General features: G+C 37.0%; 1 protein-coding gene across 33 annotated transcripts in view; it reads right to left on the bottom strand.

Annotated features, from left to right (window-relative positions):
* Window positions 1-22,959, bottom strand: part of TCF7L2 (transcription factor 7 like 2) — a 227,746-nt gene that overhangs the window by 113,095 nt on the left and 91,692 nt on the right. For all 33 annotated transcript variants that reach the window (XM_012541082.3, XM_012541077.3, XM_031955861.1 and 30 more), the window contains one exon: window positions 21,950-22,051. In XM_012541082.3, coding sequence (XP_012396536.1) covers window positions 21,950-22,051 — 102 coding nt within the window. The remainder of the gene's footprint in view (window positions 1-21,949; window positions 22,052-22,959) is intronic.

Here is a 22,959-nt window from a genome sequence, read left to right as displayed (position 1 = left end):
AAATGAGGAGACAGATCTTCAGAAGCATTTATCTAACTAGAAACGGGAATCTTTCAAGAAGTTAAATCTCTATCCCAACTCCCATTTACTAAAACAAGTTTACATAGTGAAGCTAGTGCATTTGTGCCCTGAATAAGTCAGTCTGATCTGTCTCTTTTTGTTAACAACATACTCCACTCCTTTAAAGCCTCTGACTACTTAATTACCAGGTGAGTTCTGAACTTTGCCCAGATAAAACCTGATGCATAGGGTTTTGCTATTTGTTTTTCTAATCAACTTCTTTGTGTGCCCCACCCAGGGCCTTAAGCTGGTGTAACATTTTCCAACTTCCATACTTTAAAAATTGATATTAACATAATTTATACTCTAAAAATGCCAGTCCCTTAAGTGACCGGTTCCCTTTTGCCATCAGAACAAATGTAGAATAGCACCTTATTAAGCAATGACGGTCAAAACCAGAAATTACCTTTTTTTTTTTTTAATCCCCTCCCCCCTGAAAGAAATATAAACCACCTGAATGACACGTCTCATTAATGATACATCTCAAAAGAATCCCATAAATTCTCTGGAGAAAATACCAAAATAACAATAATAAAATAAAAACCCCAAAGAAGGGACTAGATGCTAGAGAAGTGTAAAAAGAACAGCCTAATCACCCACTGGCATGTTTTAATGATTTCCAAATCCAAATGCTATTTTCTGACCTTCTTTCCTTCCCTAAGCAATTCCCTAGGCTGCCTGGGCAGTAAACAGTTAATATCCCACTCTCCCCTGCTGCCTTGGAAAACCAAGGAAACAATTGAGACATTGTCCAGTGAACAAGACTCCCAGGGACTGCCATTTTTGTTTATGTCCCAGTTCTCAGCCTGTCAATTTCCACTAGACACGTTAAAGACTGACCCACACCAATACAGTCCGCCAGTGAGCTGAAAAGGCTACACTTCATTTATTTTATTAAAGCTTTGGTGTCTGTTTTTGATTCAAACTCCAACCCTCCCCACCCCCGCCTTTTCCCCAGAAAGTTGCCTCCTAACTGGAGCTATGTTGCAATTCCTTCTGTGGACAGATTGCCAAGGAAAGTAACAAAATATTTTCAAATACCGATGTTTGCATGGATTTGCCAGAAAAGAGAGAGGAGGGTGAGGGTGGGGGCTGCACCCAGCCTGAAAACCTCATGTTTTTATATAGCCTTAAAAAATATTCCTCCAAAATGTGTGCATGATTGTGGAATACACTCACTTTCAAACTCTACTCGAGAAAATGTTTAGAAGATGCCCAGATATAGCTGAACATTTTATGATGTTAAAATGTTATACTTACACACACACACACACACACACGCACACACCCCTTTCTCACTTCACTTACAATTCCTATTTTCAGAAAAACTAAGTGTCGTGTCTAAATCACTCCCAGACCATGGAATTCCTTCCCCTTTCCCGTTGCCCCTCCTTTGGAGTGTGTGTGTTTAAATTGGTTGTATTCCTGATATTTTATCTATACAAAAAGCATACACAGCGGTTAGCACCATTTCCTGTTTGCAGAATGAGCTTTGACTGTATCACACCCTGTGTTGCTGCTATGGAATGTGGAGCACATGGTTGTACTGAAAGGCAGAAGCAATGCTGTCCCACTGCTTTATATCAAATCCTGTCATTCTCTTCACGGAGGTCTCTCTTTTTCCCACCCCCCACCCCCACAGGCTTGCAGGAAGAAGTACAACACACACACACACACACACACACACACACACACACACACACACAGAGTCCCCTAGACTCAACTTCAAAACAAACCGAAACCAGAACAGTTGGAAAATGAACTGGAATTCAAGGACCTATGGGAAAGTTCATATCCTTTTCCCACTCTGAGTCTCAGCATCTTCATCCATAATAGACGTGGGATTGGAACATGTGATGTACAAGGTTCCTTCTGGCCCTAACATTCTGCTGGATTGATGGATTTTTCTTTTAAAACACATTTCAAGTGATTCCACTCTTACCCTCTCTCAACTGCCTGGCTTTTGCAGATTTTATGGAGATATCTTCCTCTTTCACCAGCAGTCCTTAAGTAAGCCAAGAGATGGGAGGGGAAGCCGACATGGTTCTTCTTGACGATGTTGCCTCAGAAAGTGCCATCGATTTTCACATTCTGCTTTCTGACATTCAGGAGCTTGTCATGGTCCAGTTCTCCTTGCTGGTGGTTCCACCTTTTAGGCACTCAGTTCAGACAGGCATATTTGTGGTCCAATCACGGTACCTCCTTCCACAAGTTCCCTCCCCATTTAGCCCCACAAATGTTTGGCCATCATCCTCACTGCCCACTCTTTGTTCAGAATAAAGGATGTTTTGTTTTGGGTTTTTTTTTTTTTTTTTGGTTTCTCATATAAACTGAAAGGCAGGCCTCTTCAGAACCTAACTAGTCTCTACTCTGGCCTCTACCCCAAGTTCAAAACATGAGACCCCCAAATAGATGGTGATACATTTACAGCACGTTTGAAAGTAACAAGCTATTCTCTCCTATTTCCTAAGAGGAAACCCTGTGGAGCAGGAATATGTTATTGCTGGTCCAAGGTTAAATGACAGTCTCTGTGGGGCAAAGGTGGGAAGAGTTTGGAAATTACTACTGCCCTTTTTGTTTTAAATTCTTTCAAGCTGTCCTCAATTGGTACTTTAACACCTGAATGGAAGAAGCTCATATGGCAGAACCCATGTCTCAGCAGGTGGGTTTCATATCACTATGCCTTCCCTTCCATTTTAAAATCTCATCCCACATCCCTCAGCAAAGAAACAGTAGGAAAAGTAACATAAATAGAACTGGCATCCCATAATTCATATGTGGCTCTGTAAAAGCTATAGGTTAGACTGCATCCATCAGTTAAATTTAGATCAAAGAATTTTACAATCTTGAAAGGTGAGTTTTCTTAGCCATCCCCAAAATACTTTCTACTTTTTATTACCTCAGCTTTGCTGAAGTTTGTATTAGCAGAGGTATTTTTCTGAAATTATATAGAAACATAAAGACACAGATACATATACATACAAATACATAGGTACACTCACACATCTGTACACTTTCAGAGTTGCAACCTTGAAACCTCAGAACTAGAAGATTTATTCAGTCAAACTTCTTGTCCATGTACAAATGACCTCTAAAGAACATCTTGAAAATGGTCATCTAGTCTGTGCTGGAATATCACCTTTAATTACTGAGTGACTACAATACTCCTGGAGTTACTTTAGTGGGTACCCAATTAAATCCCTCAGCTGTTATCTAGTCATCCCAAAAGATGTTGTTCATGCTCAGAAGTAGTGAGATAGGTAATGTTCCACTTAGAAGAGAAACATTTGACAAAAATTTGTGTCTTGGAACTTTTCACATATCGATTATATTATGAATCATAGTAGGAGAAGCCTAGGTATACTTTGAAAAAAAAAAAAAAAAAAAAGGAGGGGGGGTTTGTCATTCCCCAAAGCCTACATTCTTTCCTTCAGGATCTTGAAATGCATCATGATTACACCCAAGATAGTTTCTAAGCACTAGGTTTAAATGTTGCAATTATTATGGCTTTTAAACTTTTGTTTTTTAAAAATGACAAAAGGAAGCTCCAGATACTGTATGTTTTGAGTTTCAAGGAATCTGTGACACTTTTGACAAGTCCTGAAAACATCCTAGACCTCAAGTCCCTCATTGGCAAAAGGAAAAGGATGGGTTGGATGCCCCTTAGAATCTTTTCTAGCCCTATTATTCTGTCAGTCTATAAAATGTGGATCTTTTCTATTTCTCCTATAGTATAGTCCCATGATAAATTTTTGTCATAGATTCTTCAATTTGCCTTTTTTCCCCCCCCATTTTAAAAAATTTTTTCCTCTCCTTTCTTTCTAGCAAAATCAAATAAAAAATAACTGCCACCATGACTTTCAGGTGAGTTTCACTCCTGCCCATTTATCTTCCAGAAGGGGAGAAAATCTACAAGCACGGTCTTCTCTCTAAAGAAAGGTTTAAGGCATTTAACAACACTATCATCTCCCTTCACTTAGATCGTCACTGAAGATAAATTTCCACAAAAACTGTTGTCATATAAGGGATGCCCAGTCAAAAGCATCTTTCCCTTGTTGGATTTTCCTTTTCTTGAGCTCCATAAGCCCCTAAGAAACTGCTACAAATCAATGACCCACCCACTGTGGAGAATTGTAAGGCAAGGTTATGGAGCAGTAAGACAGTCACTTCCACAGAAAAAGGGGAGCTACAGATAATAAAGTTCTTGGTGCTCAATCTCAGAGGGACCAAGATGGGAAATAATCTAAACAATGCTCTTGAAAAGACTGGCTTCATTCACTCTGATTGAATGGTACATGTTACCCTGATGAAATAAATGGCAACATCCAAAACTTCCTCCCTTAGCCATCCTTCATGTTATGTATGGAGAAAGAGAATGTAAGAGACTAGAATACTCTGTAGGGAACAAGGGATCTTAGAAACACAAGCTTTCAGTATAGCTGGGCTTGAAGGGACTTTAAAGGTGATCTTGTCTGCTCCAATGTCATCACTATATAGATGGAGAAACTGAGGCTCAGGGAATCAATATGATTTACTACTTACTTCTTGAACCACCTCAGGTCTAAGTCACTTAAGACTTTGTCTTATTATCATCCCCCTTACCAAAGGAGTTTAGTAGCTAGTACTTATCTCATGTAAGTCACAAAGATTTACTGGTCGTCCAAAGTACTCATACAACTCTATTGGGATTCTCAACTTTGCTATATGGGTTTCACTTTAAAACAAAATAAAAAAGCAAAATGAACCCTAAATATTGAGGTCTCTATGATACAATTTTTTATATATAACTTTTTATCAATGGGAATCTATATAAGTATTATCATTTATATTACTAATCATATCACTGATATTATAATATTATCACATTACTGATAAATTTTTAAGTTTTTCCCCTGCTGAGTCCAAAATCTGTTCATAGTTTAAAATTATGCAATTCACATTTAACCTATTTTGGATTACTTGCTGTCTAAGGGAGAGAGTGGGGGGAAGAAGGGGAGAAAAATTTGAAACATATGATTTTACAAGGATGAATGCTAAAAACTATCTTTGCCTATATTTTGAAAATAAAAAGCTATTATAAAAAAGGAAATATATATTTAAAAATTAATATACATGTATGATCAGAAAAAAAAGAAAGCAATAAAAAAGGAGGAAGTTGTGCAAGTGGCATTTTAAATTCTCTAATTTACTTGCCTTTCTGAAAAGGCTCCATAATCATTACATTAAAGAGTATTACATCAACCATTATAACTGAAGAAGATACGGATAGAAGATATCCAAGTAATATGACCTAGTTTTGTGTAAAAGCACACTGGAACTTGAAGAAAATGGTGGATAAATTTATCAAAAGGGCTTCCCTTCTCTGGGTCTCAGTTTCTTCATCTGTAAAATGAGAAGATTTCAGATTAAATGAGCTATACATTGCCTTCTAGTGCAAAAAAGTCCTTGTTTCCATAATTCTGTATCTCATTTTAAACAAAGCTATTTATTTATTTGTTTTAAAGAAACTTATTTATTATTTTATTTAAAAAACACATTTAACAAAAAGATAAATTAGAAGGTGATTATTTGATTTGCAAAAGGGATGTCTACTTTTTGAAAATATTCACAAGTTTCTCTCAAATGATCTGCTCCCACAATATCACCAGAAGTATCAGCTTGGTAGTAGACCCAGAATATCCAGAGAGACCTAAGGTCAGATCCCAGTCTGTCCTTACTAACTGTGTGATATGGTCTAAGTCTCCCCTCCCTGTTTCCTTATCTGTAAAATTAAGGATCCGTGAACAAAAGAAATCTTCAAAGTTCTAATCCTGCTCTTAATCTATGATCTTGTGATAAAAAAAAATTCCACATTAAATGTGTCTGGCACACACAGAGACATACACTCAAATACAAACATATTATAAACAATTTGTAGGAAGATATATACTTCAAGAAGTGAAACCTACTTCTTTTATTGAGAGTAAGAACACAGGATTTAAAGCTAAAAGGAATAGTAGATATCTATCTTATTCAATTCACATTTTACAAGTAAGGAAACTGAGGCCTGGAGAGAGTAAGAAAATTGTCCAAAGCCCCACAGGTATCAGGGTCCAGTTCCAAAGCTAAATTCCCCCAACGCAGAATCTAGTCTTCATGAACACTTCCACATCATATTGCTGACTTCACCTTGATAGGGCAACAAAAGAACTAACACCATGATCCAGAAATAATATAAACCTCCCATTGCCTAAGCAGCAATAAGACTTACGAAAAAAGATGCCCAAATGGAAATTGGGAGACCAGAGTTTTGTTATGGACTATGTCACTCACTCAGTAGCTGTGTGACCTTGGGAAAGGAATTTACTTTTTTTTTCTGTGACTCAAGTTATTTTAAATATGAAATGAGTATAGTCAGCTTGAACAAAATGATCAAAAGCTATTCTTCTTGTTCTGACATTCTATGACTCTTTTTGTAAATAAAAAACAATATCTGACTCCAAGTTCACAGTAATCAAGGCTCCCAAAAGAACATTATAAAAGGCTTCCAAAGAATATTGAAAATCATTATCTTGGCTGTGGCTTCCTCTCCCCATTTTGCAGATTCAAGACATTTTGAGGAAATTCTAACAAATATCCAAACACGGGTCCTTATCCAATCTGAATCTATGAGCAGAGAACTGATGTTTGCTTATTAATAATGTTCTGCGGTATTACCTAAACCGCCTAACACAAGAGCCCTATCCTTCAAGTTCTTAGTTGCCTTCTTCAGAAGTCCTTTGTACACAACATTGTCTTCCACACAATCTGTCAGTGCCCAGTGCTTTGCCAATCATGATCACACCCAATATATAATCTTATTGCCGCTCATTCAGTGGGAGTGTGTACTGTTAAATTGTGTCTTCATACTTTACTGTGAGGGTTTTTTGGCACAGAGACTCAGTTATGTGATTCACTATGGCCAACATTCATAGCCCAGGAACAGCAGCCAACCTGGACCCAGAGAGTCACCTCAACTTGCATTATTTCACAGCTAGTCTACTTTCTGAGGTCCTTTAGTAAAAACCTGTCACTTCACAGTTGAAGAAACCTGACACCCTGAAAGAGAATGATTTGCAGAAGTTCACATATTAAATTATGATAAAAAACAAGATTAGAATTCAGGTCTTCTACAATTATTCTGTAGATTTTCCACTGAATTATTTGTGCATATGTTTCATGCCCTCTCCCAGACTTGGGAGAATATAAAATAAGTATTCAATTTGTCTTGTTTTTCCCTTGTATCTCTTATTATTTTTGAACCACATCAATGAATTCATTGATATGTAGCATTTTCAATATAGAGAATCCCTGTTCCAATGCAGATCTATATAACTTATAAACTTAGAGTAACCTGAAAGATGAGGAGCTAAATTTAATTGTCCAAGGTTATACAACGAGTAATTGTGAGCAGTGGGACTTGAATTCTTGAATGAATTGAGAGAGAGAGAGATTTATTAAACTGAAGTTTCTAATCCAGTGCTACCCTCCACCTTCTCATAAAAGTAAAATTTATTTCGTAACACTTTATTTCATTATACTACACCACTTTCTCTACCCCCACATGAAAATGTTAAAAGTACCAACTGACCAGGTTGATAATATCCTTTGGGGTATGGAAGGCAAAAGTTGGAGAAAAGGAGACTATAGTAAAATTGGGTTTACAATACTTGCCAGAAATACGACTGTATACACATTGCAAATATTTACCAAAGTAATCAACATAAAGTGAGATGAATCTCCATTTCATAACTTGGCACACATATACCACGTTCTGCAGGCCACGTCAACAAGAAAACACGAAGACAATCTGGCAGTGGGCAATATCAAACTACGGGGGAGTAAATAAAACTTACAGCTTCCTGCCCCAAACTTTTGCTTCCTCAGGCAAAACTCCATTCTCAGCCCTTAACAAAACAATCCTCTGAAGCTTCACTTCTTACAATTTTTGTCCATAACATGGGTAGAAGCAAAGGGGAGGGAAAGGAATTCAGAACACAGCTACAGGCAACAGCAGCTTTCCCAGGTGAAATTTAGTGCCTGGGATCTAGGGCTTCCTCTAAGAAAGGTTTTTAGAGACTCTTTGAGCTCAGGGTCCAATGATAGGACCTTCACAAGACGAGAGAAAGTGAAGACAGCTAATGATGAATTGAAACCTCAGCACATGAAGAATATACAAAGATAGATGATTATCAGACATGCTGATGATCTTGAGCCCACAAGAAGTTTGTATATTGCTCAGAGTAACAGAACTTAAAAAAAAAAAAAAAAAGGAACTCACAGGATTTTGAACAGATGGTAAAACTTAATGACATAGAAAACAAATAGTAGTAAGTCAAAAAGTAGTACGTCAACAATCCATATTCAGACTAAGGGTGTTGATAATTTCTCCCCAAATGCTGTCTTTGCTCAAGTCCTCAGAAATAGAGTGTAACACATTTTCCACCTATAGGTGGCAACACTTGTACCATCCTTTTTCTGGCTTGTATTTAACAGTCACAGCAACTAATGCATCACTAAAAAGTTGAAGATGAGAGTGTGATCTGTCAGACAGGAAAGGAAGGCACACCAAAAAAAAAAAAAAAAAAAAAAAAAAATGCAAACAGCAACTGGATAAATGAAAGCCAAATCCATAACTGCATGGGCACACAGCTAAAGTTCCACTCCACAAACAAGACAGATCAGTGGGACACTTTTTAAAGGAGGAACTTTATAACACACAAAGGAATGTCTAAGCATTCCCAAAGAAACTCTCTTATTTCAAAACTTTCTATTGGAATTTACTGGATTTTATTGGATCAGTCCAATAGTGAATGAATAGAAAAAAAAGTTCTTAGCTCTGTGCTAAGTTTGAGAATACAAACAGAAATATCAAGATAGGACCTGTTCCTGAGAAGCTCTGACTTCAATTAGGAGAAAGTATACCTATAAAACGGTTTGGTTTCCAGATGGTGAGGCTCAAGGGACCTTAGAGAAATACACTGGTAGGTCATACACAATGGGAGTACACAATGGGAGTGGGGGGCAGGAGGAGAGATAGGAAAAAGATAATCTGAATAGTATAAGGCCAACACAGTAAGGCCCAGGGGGTCTCAGGACAAAGTGGTGGCAAGAACATCTTGGTGGTCCTACATATCATTGGAAGGGCTGTAACTGGTTTCGCTCAGTAACCATGTTTTTGGGAGATAAAAGCAAAGGAAAAGAATAAGTAGAAAAGGAGAAAAAGCACCCTATCTTTGGCTAAGCTTTCTACCCAGCTATCCATGGGTCTAGAAAGCCCAGGGATTTGAGAAGAGAACTGGCAATTCTATCAGGGTCCTGCCCTCCCTTCTTAATTATTTCTTTAACCTCATCAACCATGAGATAAATTAATCCATATTAGAAATGGTAGAAATACATAGAGAAAAAAAATGTAACAAATTTTCCACCTATAGATGATATGGTAGAAGAAGCACTGGTTTGAAACACAGAAGGCTTAAGTAGACTCACTGTGGACAAGCTACAAACAATGACTAATTTTTTTCTTCCATAAAATGAGGACATTACAGAGGGTTCCACAGGGTAGGTGTGAGGATCAAATAAGATGCTGGGTAAAGCCCACACTATTCTTAAGACTTAAATTCAAATTCAGCCTTAGTTGCTCACTAAACTCCCTCTCTTCTCCCTTCCTTTCTTCCTTCTTACCTTTTGTGCTACATGCAGGAAGAAGGATGACATTATGTTTCACCATTTTAGCATGTAATAGAACATTAGATATTCTCATCTTAATTATTATGGGTGTGAACCTCAGAAGCATAGCATAATCTCAATGTACACTTTCTCTCCCTATAGACTCTCCTGTCAGTATTCATTATTTGCATATATACCATACAGTCAAGTTAACACATGCAGTGTCCTTTCATCTACTCACATTTTCCCTTCTTCATTTCATATATGCCACTTTTACTCAGCCCCTGCTCCAAAGTGCATAAAAGACTCTTTTATTTTCTTGAGGGAAATGGAGATAGTTCATTAACATCACGCACCTGGGTGGGGTGGGGATGAGGGCATGATGAACTAAGGAGAAAAAGTAAGAAAGGAAAAAAAAAGCAGCAGCATCCTTTAAAAAATGGCACCTCCAGTTCTGATAATCAAATTAATATACTTGGAGTCTTGACTAAATATCCTTGAACTTTGTCACTATAACTAAGAATTTTCCAACAGTTCGTCCTTTATAAGTTTTGGCTACAGAGGTACTACCGCTTTCCAAATTTTTGTTTCTGAATTTCTACTCTATCTTCCCATAGGAAGTTTTCCCAGAATAAAATTCTGACTCTTTTTTCTTAAATCCTAGTTTGGCTCGTTCCTTTTTCTCCCTCCCCAAGGACCCATCAGCATCTTCTCTCTCCTACACTGAGCTTCTTCTCCTCCCCCTCTGCCCTCATGGGCTTTTTTTAAACTTCTGCCCATCTAAATTGGCTTCTGGCTTCTGTGCAAGGAAAGCTCCTCTCTTTTGGAATCCTGCACGGGTGCCCTCCTAAGGCTGGCTCAACTTCAGAGGCAGGAGAAACAAGGAATGGCCTGGCTTTTTGTCACCAGAGCAATGTGAGAGGTCCCCAGGGGCCGAAAAACACACTGGTCCCAAGGCCTGCTTGTGCTGTTGGGTTTCCTTCCTTCCTTCCTTCCTTGGTAATTTTAAGTACTTACTGTTTTCTTCACCATTAGCACCTGGGCAACCAAGGAAGAATGACCAAAGAGAGAAAACAGATTTCTGCACCCTCAAAATCAGGAGACAGAATCTTTGCCCTACTGAGCTAGAAAGCCAGATGACTCTGTCATGTCCTAACTCATGAAATCTCCTCTGATATGTTTTATCCCTGCCTGGTTTCACCTGCTTTGGCAGAAAAAAAAATCTGCATCATGCCATTCCTGAATACTTAAAAGTTTTACTGCTGTATCATAGGACTACTATCTGATTGCAAGCTTTTTTTTTTTTGGGGGGGGGGGAACGCAGTTCTATCTTTTTACATTCTGATGGCAGAATTATAGCTGCCTTTTTTTTTTCCTTTGGCAGAGTTATAACTAAATTAGGGCAACCAGAACTTTGCCTCAAACCACTGACGTGGAGGAAGGGTGTGGAGAACAGACTCTCTTCTTTCCTGAGCAGATATGTTTCCAATAGGTGAGAGAAGGGGTCTATTTCCTCCTTATGGTGTCTGTCATCCCTTCACTTTGTCTTATCCTCTGCTGGCACAAACCTCTACACACAACTGCCTGCTATAGTCCACTCATCATGACTCTGATACTCACCTCCTGCCCATCATGGGGAAGGTAGCATGGAGGTACAAGTGAATTTCTCCAGACACATACTGTTCTGGTTTTGATCCAGTACAGAAATGGAAAAAATGAACTAAAAAGCATCCCAAAACTGAAGGTACAATTTTAAAAAGCTCAGTTGACAGGACTAACCCTAATCAGCTCCTCAACTATCATTTGATTCAATGCCACTAATATCCTAAGTTACTAAAGACCTTGCCACATTTGTGACAGAATAAATCAGAGTTATTCACATCCTGCTTCATTGACTTTAATAAGTAAAAAAATGAAGTCACAGCCTCCCCCTAAACACCTAAGATTAAGCACAGTGATGAGCAAGGGCCTGGAAGATGGGACAGTGAAACTTAATAGGCTGACAAAGGAGAATTCATTCACAGATCCACTCAGGTATCTTTTTCAATAAGCACAAATGGGTATTTTAGGCTCTGCTTTCTACTTAGCTACCAAAACATCCCATGGGCAATCAGCTAACTATAGACTCCTATAAAATAAAAAAGAATATATTAAAAAAAAAAACAACCTACCCCTTCCCCCCAAAAAAATTCACAGAGGAACTTAACCAATGTAACAAGAGGAGGAATTAAAACCTGATTTTAGAACCTTGGCAAGTCCACTGGGTCCCTGACACCATTAAAAAAAAAATCAACAAAAAGTCATAAAATATAGCCACACTTTAACAGATTGTTGTCTTATTCTTATAATCATATAGTCTTTACATACTTCGGCTCTCCCTCTCCAAATCTCCCCATCAGAAGCAAAGGTTGAGACTTAGAATGGAAATTCAAAGGAGCTCTCCTTCCCAGAGCTGTACTAGTAACCAGATCCCAGATCAATGAAATTATCCACTGAAAAATGGAATTTAACTCCAATCACTGGCAAATCATACCATGAAACCAACTATCTCAAAGGACACAGGTCGCTGAACAGGGGGAAAAAGCAAGCCACAGACAAACTATTTTGTTGTGAAAAGTGCTGGATTTAGAATTAGGATTTGAATTTTGCTTCTACTACTTATTCCCTGGCATGACCTTAGGGAAATCATTCAATTTTTTTTTTTTGCCTCAGTTTCTTCATCTGTAAAAAGTAAGAGCTGGACTAGATGAAAGTTAGGGTCCATTCCAGAGCAAAATCCAAGATCAATCCTATGATTCTATTTTTATGCAATTAACAATAATAATGGGAGACTTAATAACAAACATTAAAATAAACCTCATTTCCATACCAAGAACTGGTTTTCTACTCAAATCAAATATTTACTGTACATAAAGATATAGGGAATTTAGACTATAAGTATATTCTAATATAGGGTAGGGAAATAGAGATGAAACACACTGTAAATTCCCTACCCTCAAAGAGCTTACTTTAGATAAGAAATACATACACACACTACCAGAGATTAAATGCCAAATAAGAGATTTCATTACTGGAAGATTAGAATCACAACCCAAAAAATGAAAACAAAGTTTACTTCCAAGTACACTTATCTCAGCTTAGTTCCAGTCCCCCTCCTCCCTCTTTTTAAAAATCTCTGTATCAATTGAGTACTATCTTTTTAGCCTTCTAAGGAACTAACAATTCTGTACTTGTCTCAAACTGGGAAAAACAGAAGCAATGAGGTAAGAGTGGGTTGAAGGCAACCTTCAAGATTACAGGTAATATCCATTTAAAGAATATCAATACTAGAAGAGATCTCCAAGGGCATGGAATCCAATGGTTCCCAATATTTTTTAGTATAAAGACGTTTTTAAATGTCAAACAATTTCACAATCCATCCCCTCCTACTATTAACAATGATGATAATGATAAATTTCCATTAATTTCAGAATTGTATTTGAAAGTATGGGTACTGAACAAGCTAATATATTTCAAATTCTCATTGAATATATCATTTATAAAGGCCTCAGAGTAGATGTCTTCAATTTAGTCCTCATTCATCTTCATGTCCATAAGTATAAATACTTTTGCATCCAAAGACAGTGTATGTTTCTGAGCGAGCAAAAGTCTGTGTGTAATTTTTAATTTGGGGTACCATTTCCAAAAGCCACCTTATTTTTCTCTTAGGTCACTACCTAACCTGGTAAGAAGTGAAATGTAAATGAATATTGCTAAGAAAAAATTAAAACAAATCAGACACTATCTGTGTGTACATGGCTTTGAAATTTTTTTCCTTCACTTATTCAGTCCTACTAAAATGAGAAGAGTATTAAAAAATTAAAAAAAAAAAAAAAAAAAACAGGAACAAAAGATATCCTCTTTAAGAATTCTAACCTGGGAACTATGGAGAAAAAAAATTTTTAAATGTCAGTAACTATATTTCAATGTCACTGGTTTCCTTTGTAATCCGATATATTTTATTTTATGCATTTAAAAACATTATTTTGAAAAGGGATCCATAAGCTTCACCAGACTGTCAGAGGAATCCATGACACAAAAAAAGTTTAAAAGAAGCTCTGCTTTGTAGACCAATTATGAGCTACGTGGCAAGATTGCTTTTCATCACAATGAACACCACAATATTCATCCAACAGTAGTAGCTACCTTACAAATATTTCTTGTATTTTATTTAAATGCCAACAACAGTAATCAGTAATGACTTCTGAGGACGGCAAGTGAAACACTCCTCATCACATCTCTAGGCAACAGCAGAATACAGGGGTAGTATGAAAGACACATTTTTTTAAAAAAATTAGTTTTACTTGATAGTACATACTTTGTATATGGATCCTACAGATATAAGGGTAATAGCAATATTAATAAACAAACAAAAAAGAATTTATTTTTAAAAAACACATGCTAACTGACTTTAATAACTGCTTCCTTTCCAGAAGAAATAGCCCATCTGGAAGCCAAAACTAAGTAAATTCAACAAAACTTTGGAGGTCCATTTTTATGAAATGCCAATCTAATCCTGTAACTAGAGGAACACTGTGGTAATTTAGGATAGACTAAATCTCTTTCCAACCAATTTTAAGAAGCATCTCCAGCCTCTATCCTGCAATTGGAGGGAGGCCCCAACAAAGCCTAGTTCTTCAATAAAAGTTTTTTTGGTAACAGCCCAAGACCCTGAGTTAGCAAGGATTACTAAGTCTTTACTGAACAAGAGGCCAAAGATAAATGACAGTTATCAAATCACCATTTTTCTATTCTGCCTAAAGGGAAAAAAGATATTTTTGGATTCTTCCAAAATCCGGACAGAAAGATGGCCCTGTGCCTGAACCACTCTTTCCCAAGCATTTCCAAATCTAACAATAACCGCTCTCCAATCTCTGAATTCTTAGGGACAATATGCCATATAATTTATTACTTGATTATATACTTATATTTTCATTCAATAATAGCTTTGTGTGTAACGCTCAACCAAACTGTATATTTCTCAGCAGGCAGAATCATAACATATGCACACCACAGGGCCTTAGGCAATGTTGTAGACACAGAAAGCATTTAGACAAATAATCAAGTCATATCTTCATCTGTTTTGTTCTGCCTGATAACCTTCTCCCTACCTGGACCAAGAAACAGAATCTGTACCCAGAGGTCCCCGGGGAAATAACCTCCACAGCCTTAGAACTTTAGGAGTTAGGTCAGTACAACTGGTGACTAAATGAAGGCAAACTTGCCTTGTCCAAGACATTTAGCCAGCCTCAGACTAAGTGATGCTTTACATCCCAAACACTTGTCTATTGAAACCACTCTCTCATCAGCCCTGCCTTCTCAGCTGACTACTTGCTTTGTGCAGAATAATCAAAATAACAGCAACCTGGCTTTTGGAAAGGGTAAGTCAATTGACTGCCAAGGGGATGAATTGGCTATCCCTGTAACTCATCAGAATAAACTGCCTTCCCTGGATTCCACTTTCTGAAGGTAGCATCTCTCCCTATTTGAATTCAAGCTCCTTGAACTTTTTCTCAATGTTCATCTTTCTTGATTGCTCTGCTGCCTAGATCACCATTTCTTCCTAGATACATTGGGTTGTGACGACACTCACTTTCCAGACTCACCTGCTCATAGCTCCTTCTCAGCCTCTCTTGAAGGTTAACAAATCTAGATCACATCCATTAAACAAAGGCACCTCCCCAAGTCTTGGGGACTCATCTTCACTTCTCTTTATATAGTGGCTGATTCAGTGATCTCATTGGAAGATTCTACAATAAACAAATGGCTGTGCTGTATGTATCTTGTATGTACCTAGTTATTTATATGTTATCATCCCCCCCCCCCCCCAAGCTAATGTAAGATTCTTGAGACTACAATCTGGATTTTGTCTGTCTTTGTATACCAAATATACCTAAGCACTACGTCTAACTCAAATACTTAGGACCTGGTCCAAAATAAGCACTTGATAAATTCAAGTTTAGTGAACTGACTGATAGCACTCTTCAATATGTGTTGTCTCCCTCTATGAGAACACTAACGGCTTGAGATCAGAGCCTGTTTGGCGTCCAATATTTCTATCACCAGCGTTTAACATGATTCCTAGAACACAGTAATTAATAAAAGATTTTTCTTCCATCCACTCCTTACAAAACCAAGTATGGTTATGAATCTGAGTCACTGTCAAAGTCTAAACAAAAGAGTTTTTACCACAAAGATTTTTTTCTCAATAGTGTCTCTGGCCAAAGGGGATCATGACCCCCCCTAAAAGAGGTGTCCCAGAAGACTCTACCACAGAGTAACAGCTGCATCAGCCAAAAAAGTGGAGGAATGGGGAGACTCGCAAAGTAACTTTGCTCCTCTGTCTTCAACTTTAATCTCAAATGCATAGGGACTAAGAAATAATCCAGTCCAACTTCCAGATTTTACAGAAAGGGGACTAAAACCTGTCACACTAGAAATAAGTGTCACAAGGATTTGCCAGGTCCTCTGATTCCAATTGTATTACTCTCTTCCGTGGTAGCAATTAAGATGGTACTGTTTTAAATCTAAATTATGTCACTGCCTCCCCTCCTCAACTCAATAACAAAAATAATCAGAGGCATATTATCCCTTTTGCAGACTGAGAAAAGCCCCATACCTCAAGCACAAACCTTCTCTGAAGCTTTTTCCATCATGTCACATTTTATGAGAGTTTTATTCTCTCCTTCAGCATTTAAACAAAATAGGAAAAAAAATCCTGCTACCACAACCTAGCATCCTTTGTTCTTCAGGAGTCAGCCTGCTTTCTTATGCCATACCTCTCTGCTCATTACTCAGAAGAACACGCCGTACTTGAAATCTACCCCAAGGTAAAAATCCACATCAACTTCAAAAGTCAACCCCGAAGAAATTGTAGGAATTTGGGAAGCCTTTTGCCGTTCTGTAAAAGATATACTATGCCAAAATACCACCATTTGGGGGTACAGCATCTCTTTTTGCTAGGTACAAAGGAAGTTAAATGAAAGTCTTTGTATAGCAAAGATACCAGAGGTAGCATCCAGGGAAAGCCTTCTAACCCATGGGCTCACCCAATCAGCTAGAGCAGTTTCAACTGAGCATATTGTCTCAGAAGACTACAACTCAGTAGGATTCCACCTTTTTTTTTGCAGTTATTTTGAAATAGGCAAAATCTAGTCGAGAAATAGAAAAAAGATACCACTCAGGCATGGAGAAGTTTTGAATGGGCAAAAGATAGAGCAATGATGTGGGGAAGAAAAGATTGAGGGTGAGGGAAAAGAATTTGATTATTTCCTGAATCTGAATATTGGTCTAATTCAGGTCATTTGAAAAGGAGAGGAAAAAAAAAAGAAGAAAAGAGTGAAATTTGTATAAATTCACATTTGCTTTCAGGCATCATTTGGAAATAATTCCCTTTCGTTTCTGAACCCAGATTAACAGCAATTGGCTCATATATAACAAATAGGATGCAGTTTCAGTTACAGGAACTAAAATGTGTGGGCTGTTGTGGTTTTTTAAAATTATTATCTTATTTGTAACCTCAAATACTATCTATTAGACACATTTACTCAATACATGACATAACATTTCAAGTTAAATCTCTTAGGATATAAACTACTCACCACATCAACTAAATCTTGTTGAAGGATTGATAATCAAATAAAAATATCCCACCAATATTCCTCCGTTTTTTTATGCCTGACCCTCTATGTACTACTACCCTAATCTAAATGTAGAGAAAAACATCTATTTTCCTAGTTAATCTGTAGCTATCAATGTCTTTACTAATCATAGTCTCTGATCCTGACTTTCAAGTCAAAAATTAAGAAACAGTTCTGCCAAAATACTAGTAAATATCTTAAATCTCAGACAAATTAGGAAGTGATCTTAAGTCATTTATTTTGAAATAGTTTTGATGAAAAGTTAAGAAAATATTTTTAAATGGAAAAACAAGATTATACAAGTAATAAATGTTAGGTTATAGCTGAAATCCAATTCTGGAACATTTTAAAGTTTGTAACTTGATTTTAACACTAGTAGGTGAGATTCATGTAAAATCTTACAGAGACCCAATTGTTATTATCTCTAATCTAGACTTAAAATATAAAGCATAACACATATATTATACATCATTTCACATGCCCACAGCACACATGTGTACTAAATAGTTATTCATGTGACCCAACACAAATTTGGCTGGGATAAACATTCCTTTATGCCCACTGAAAAAGCATAATCACATTTTTCCCCCCAATTCAAATTGGCATAGATTTTTACTCACCCAAACAAGCAGCAAAACAGGTTAAGGGTGAGGGATTATGAAGCATAATGTAGAAGAAAACTACATACAGCTGAATCCAGTTGCCTTCCACAATCTTCTCATCTGACTTCCTCCCCTGCCTCTACCACCACTTCCTCAGAATGTCACCATTCATATGTTCTTTTATGGAATATATTGCTCCAGAACATACACAATTAATAACCAAATTCACCCAGAATAAAAAATATAATTTTTCTAAAACACAAGTGTTATGTGTTCCACAAACTTTAGTTCATCTTTACTAAATATATTGTTTATTTCTGTTTTTAGTGCCCCCCCCACTCCTTCTTTCTCTTGTTCCACCACCTCTACAAAGCACCACTCCCTCTGCTCCCCCCCCAAGAAGACCATAAGGATCACAAAAGATCATATTACAACTCCCAGCTGGGGCTCCTTGGATAAGGGTCTCCATCACTGAGGTACTACATGCTTCAAAGTGGTTGCTATGGTAAACAACATGCTTTTCACTGAACAAAAGAGGAAAATGGTCCTTAAGACACTTCTATTGCCTGCCTAGCCAAAACCCACACAGAATCTGACTCAGGCTTCCTGGAAAAAATATTCTGCCATCTCCGCCAGTCCCTGCCCCCCTGCTCTGATCTTCAATTTCCAAATGTGAATATAAGGTTCTTAGAACCTGGATAACCCTCCTTGTTTTTGTTGGCAACAAGCCACCTTCCCAAGTTTACATACTCAATTCAAATTCAAAGCCAGTGGAGGAAAGAGATGTGAAGACCACAGAAGGGCACACCTACCGTGGGGTGTGCCCATCCCAGATCTCCTTCAAAGACCCTGGGCAGCTTTGTACTAAAAGACTTCTTAAGACAATGTTCATCTTTCTCCACAGCTGTATTTCCAACCAACCATTTCTGACCTAGAAGAAGTCAAGCTTAAGAGTGTGACCTATCTTAGAGGATCACAAAGTCATAGTTTTGCATCTGGATGACAAATTAATACCATCTCATTCAACTTCCTCACTCAGAAGCTGCTAAAGGCATTACAGAAAATGTACCCAGGTTTCCCAATTCCAAATCTAACTGACATTTCATCTATCATAATACACATAGGAAAGACTGAAAATAAGATTCTCCATCTCTCCAGTCAACTCAAATTGAATTAAGCACTTCTAAGAGCAGGCAGAGAAAACTCTGTGAAAAGAGGTTGGAAGAAGGAGATGTGATTTCTAGTCCTAGCTGTGTTAGCCCTATGTCACCGAGATGTCAATTCAGATCTCTGGGACTCAGGTTTCTTATCAGTAAAATGAAGTTACTGGATTAGTATATTGGAAAGAGCATTGAATGTAGTAATTTTTCCTCTCTGATACTCACTCCTCACTAAGACCAGGTGTTTGAACTAAGATGGGGTTCTTAACCTGATATCCATTCATCTGTTTTTGTTTTGTTTTTCAATGTTTTGATAACTACATTTTAATATAATTGGTTCCACTGTTATCTTACATATTCTTTCTGTCTCTCTCCTCAACATTATCCTGAGAAGGAGTCCATATGTTTCACCAGAAAAGGGTTTCACGGCACAAAACAAGTTAAGAAATTCAAGTTTAGAGATCTCTAAAGTTTCTTTCAATTACATCTTCTGCTGGCTGTATGACTTTATCCTAATTAACCGTTGACTCACTAAGATAAATTTTCATTGCCTCACCTCCACTTATTTGTTTGTTTGTTGAGAAGTCTCATTTAATGGAAGCCAACTCAAGGCTTACAATTTGGCAGTTATATTATTGCCTTGATGATTTCACTGATGGTACCAAATTAAAGGTAATGGAACCACAAACATAGACTGGCTTTGTTTCTATTAGAGTCACTGGTTCAAGGACTGAGAGTTGGAAGGGACCTAAAGAGGCCATATAGTGTAGCCTTATTATGATGAAAGATGAAGCTAGAATCCAAGATTGCCCAGAAAAAAATATATACCAAGCAGAAGCTTGGGAAGAATTCCTGTTCAGCCTCTGTTCATGATTAATTCTGTGGCCTAGGAATAGAGAACTTTCCTTCAAAAGCCTTCACATTTCTTCCTTGTAAAGTAAGGGATGACAGGGTTTAGAATTGGAAAGACACTTAAGAGATCATCCATCCAATCTCCCCCTTACCTCCTCATTTAAAGTAAATGAAGGTAAATGAGGTAAATGAAAGCCCAGAAGAGTTACAAAACTTTCAACACAGCCAGAGTTTAAACCTCCTATCCTAAATCTAGCATTCTTTCCCTTACACCATGGAAGGCTAAACTAAATTATTTCTAAGATCCTTTCCTCATCTAACATTCTAGAATTCCATTAAATGAAGGAATAGCAAATTCATCTGGATAAACAAAAGAAACATCTTTAGACAAAATTCATAGCAAATACTGCTCTGCTTCTCATTCTTTTATGGTACCAAATTGCCAATATTCAAAAAGAAATTCTGTAGTTATTATTGTTATTATTATTATATCATCATCATTAATTATTTGGTAGAGCCTTGAGATTAGTCTTACGAAAATGAAGAATCACATATATGGAAACTTCTATCTACCAATATTTTTGATCTACAACTTAGTCTTCTCTTAGAGTGTTCACCTGGGACTCTGAGAAGTTAAAGGGTCTGACCATGGTCACAAAACTAACCCCAAAGCCTCATCCATGAGGTCAGGATACTTCTCACACAAAATAACACCAAACAAAAAATGTTTTTAATTACTTATTATTATTATTATTATTACTATTGAATTGTGCTACATTATAGGCCACTCTTTACAGCAGAATGTTTCTCTAAATAAAATATATCCAAATGGCTATGATTTGCATGAGAAGATATTTCCAAGATTTTATTTTAACTATACTATTATAAGATTTTCTTTTTTAAAAAAAATGTGTATGTATTAAATCTCATTTTTAAAAATTAAACATAATATAGAGGCAAAATATACAAAGATAGGATTTTATGATCCTCAATAAAAAATACATGAATAGTTCCATGTTTTGCATAATTCTACCTGTCATAGATTAATTATAAAAATGTGTCATCCATTAATTATTTTTAAAATATAAAGCCCAACATGTGATAAAATATAGAGAAGAAAATATTCTAATAAGTCCAAGCTATCTTCTCAAGAGGTTAATTTAAAAACTCTGCTTTACATGTCTACAAACTCTTTAAGTAAGAAAGTGCATTAAAAATATATGTGGACATAACTCCTTCATGAATGTGGTCATTGCTTGGTGCTAAATATAAGTTGTTTCTGACATCACATCCACAAAATTTGCAACTGCATACATCAAATACAGCATAAGCCTCTCAAATTCATTTTTACTCTAATATCATTACATGGATTTAGATACAGAAGATCTTCCAATGATATGTAAAAAAGATATTGCTACACTCAAAAACCTAAAAATGCAGGACTTTGTTCCCTTTGTGCTTTTGATTCCCTTCTCCCTCACCTCCTGTCCATTACTTATCCAGGAATCAAGGGGAAAGGAGGAGGATCATGGATCATGAAGAGGATATCTCCTTAACATCATTCCTAGAATCAAGGTAATGACATGCCCATGCTTGTGAATGGTTTTTTCCATGCCGATTGGACCCAGAACAAGTGGAAGAAAAATTCACAAAGGTGGGAAAAAATATATATTTTTCTGATTTTTCTACTTCTTAAATATATCACCAGCCATGAGGACCTTATAGATAATACAACCTTTAAGAAAACTACCCACCCTATGTCTTTCCTTTGCCTCCCCTCTACTCATAAATCCTACCAAAAAAAAAAAAAAAAAAAAAAGGACAGGAAAAACTGCAATAATCCCAAATTCTTAACATCCAAATAGCTTTTCTCAATAACAGCAACAAATGCCTTTGTGAGATTACTTACAACGATGTGTGCTGGAGACGGAGACCTTGCATCCTTGAGAGCTTGTCTACTCTGTAAGCTCCCTGCTTGAACATCAAGCAGTGGCCATTTCATCTGGAGATACTGGAAAGGGAAACAAAAATGGGGAAAAAAGCATGAGAGAGGGTGACTGTGTATGTATGTGTGTAACGAAGCAGCAACGTAACAGGTTCCCATCTCTACGGTTGTTGCTTAGCAAGCCGAAAGATAATACCAACTTTTAAAGCTGATTGATTTCACCTTTTAATTAATATGACATAGTTAACTTCAAAAGAATGTTCTCTAAATGATCCCATTAATACTATCCCAATCATAATGGAGGAAAGGGGAGAGATGAGAAGGAGGAGGATACAGAGACCAACAGAGACAGAGGACTGGAAAAGACTCAGAAGGCTTCTTACCCTCTCATTTTGTATCCCAGAATCGCAGACCCAGAGCAAGTCAGGTGATTTGGAAAATCATTTGGAAATAGAGATTGGATTTGAACCCAAAATCTGGTTCTAAAACTTGTACTTTTTCTATTGTACTGTTACAATACCTCAGGCAATAATATTGAGGAAACCTTCCATCCCAAATATGCTTTTTTAAGCAAACTATCTTCCTTTTTAAAACAATCATCCTTTACTTGAAAGAAAACAAGGTACAAGTGTGTAATGGTCCTTAATTTAAGCATTAGATGAGATGAAGAGATAATTCAGCCTATAAACTATCAAATAAATATATTTCTGGATAACAAATGTGTCCTGCACACTAATCCTTTCCAAAGACCAGAGACATTTCTGAATTTGCCTAATGGAGATACTTGGCCCTCAGGCTGAAAATGAAGGAACTACTTAATTAAATCTTGCCTCAACCTTCCTGAATTAAAGAACTTATTCCTGCTGTGGTTATATAGGGCAAGGTCTACTTGCTCCATGAGAAATTGAGTTTAGTACCGGCAGTGCCCTTCAAGGTCATCTAAATTCAATCTTTTCATCTTACAGATGAGGGAA

This window comes from Sarcophilus harrisii, chromosome 2, assembly GCF_902635505.1.
Source record: "Sarcophilus harrisii chromosome 2, mSarHar1.11, whole genome shotgun sequence".
In the NCBI taxonomy this organism is placed as follows: domain Eukaryota; kingdom Metazoa; phylum Chordata; class Mammalia; order Dasyuromorphia; family Dasyuridae; genus Sarcophilus; species Sarcophilus harrisii.
This window is presented reverse-complemented; position numbering and strand designations above follow the sequence as displayed.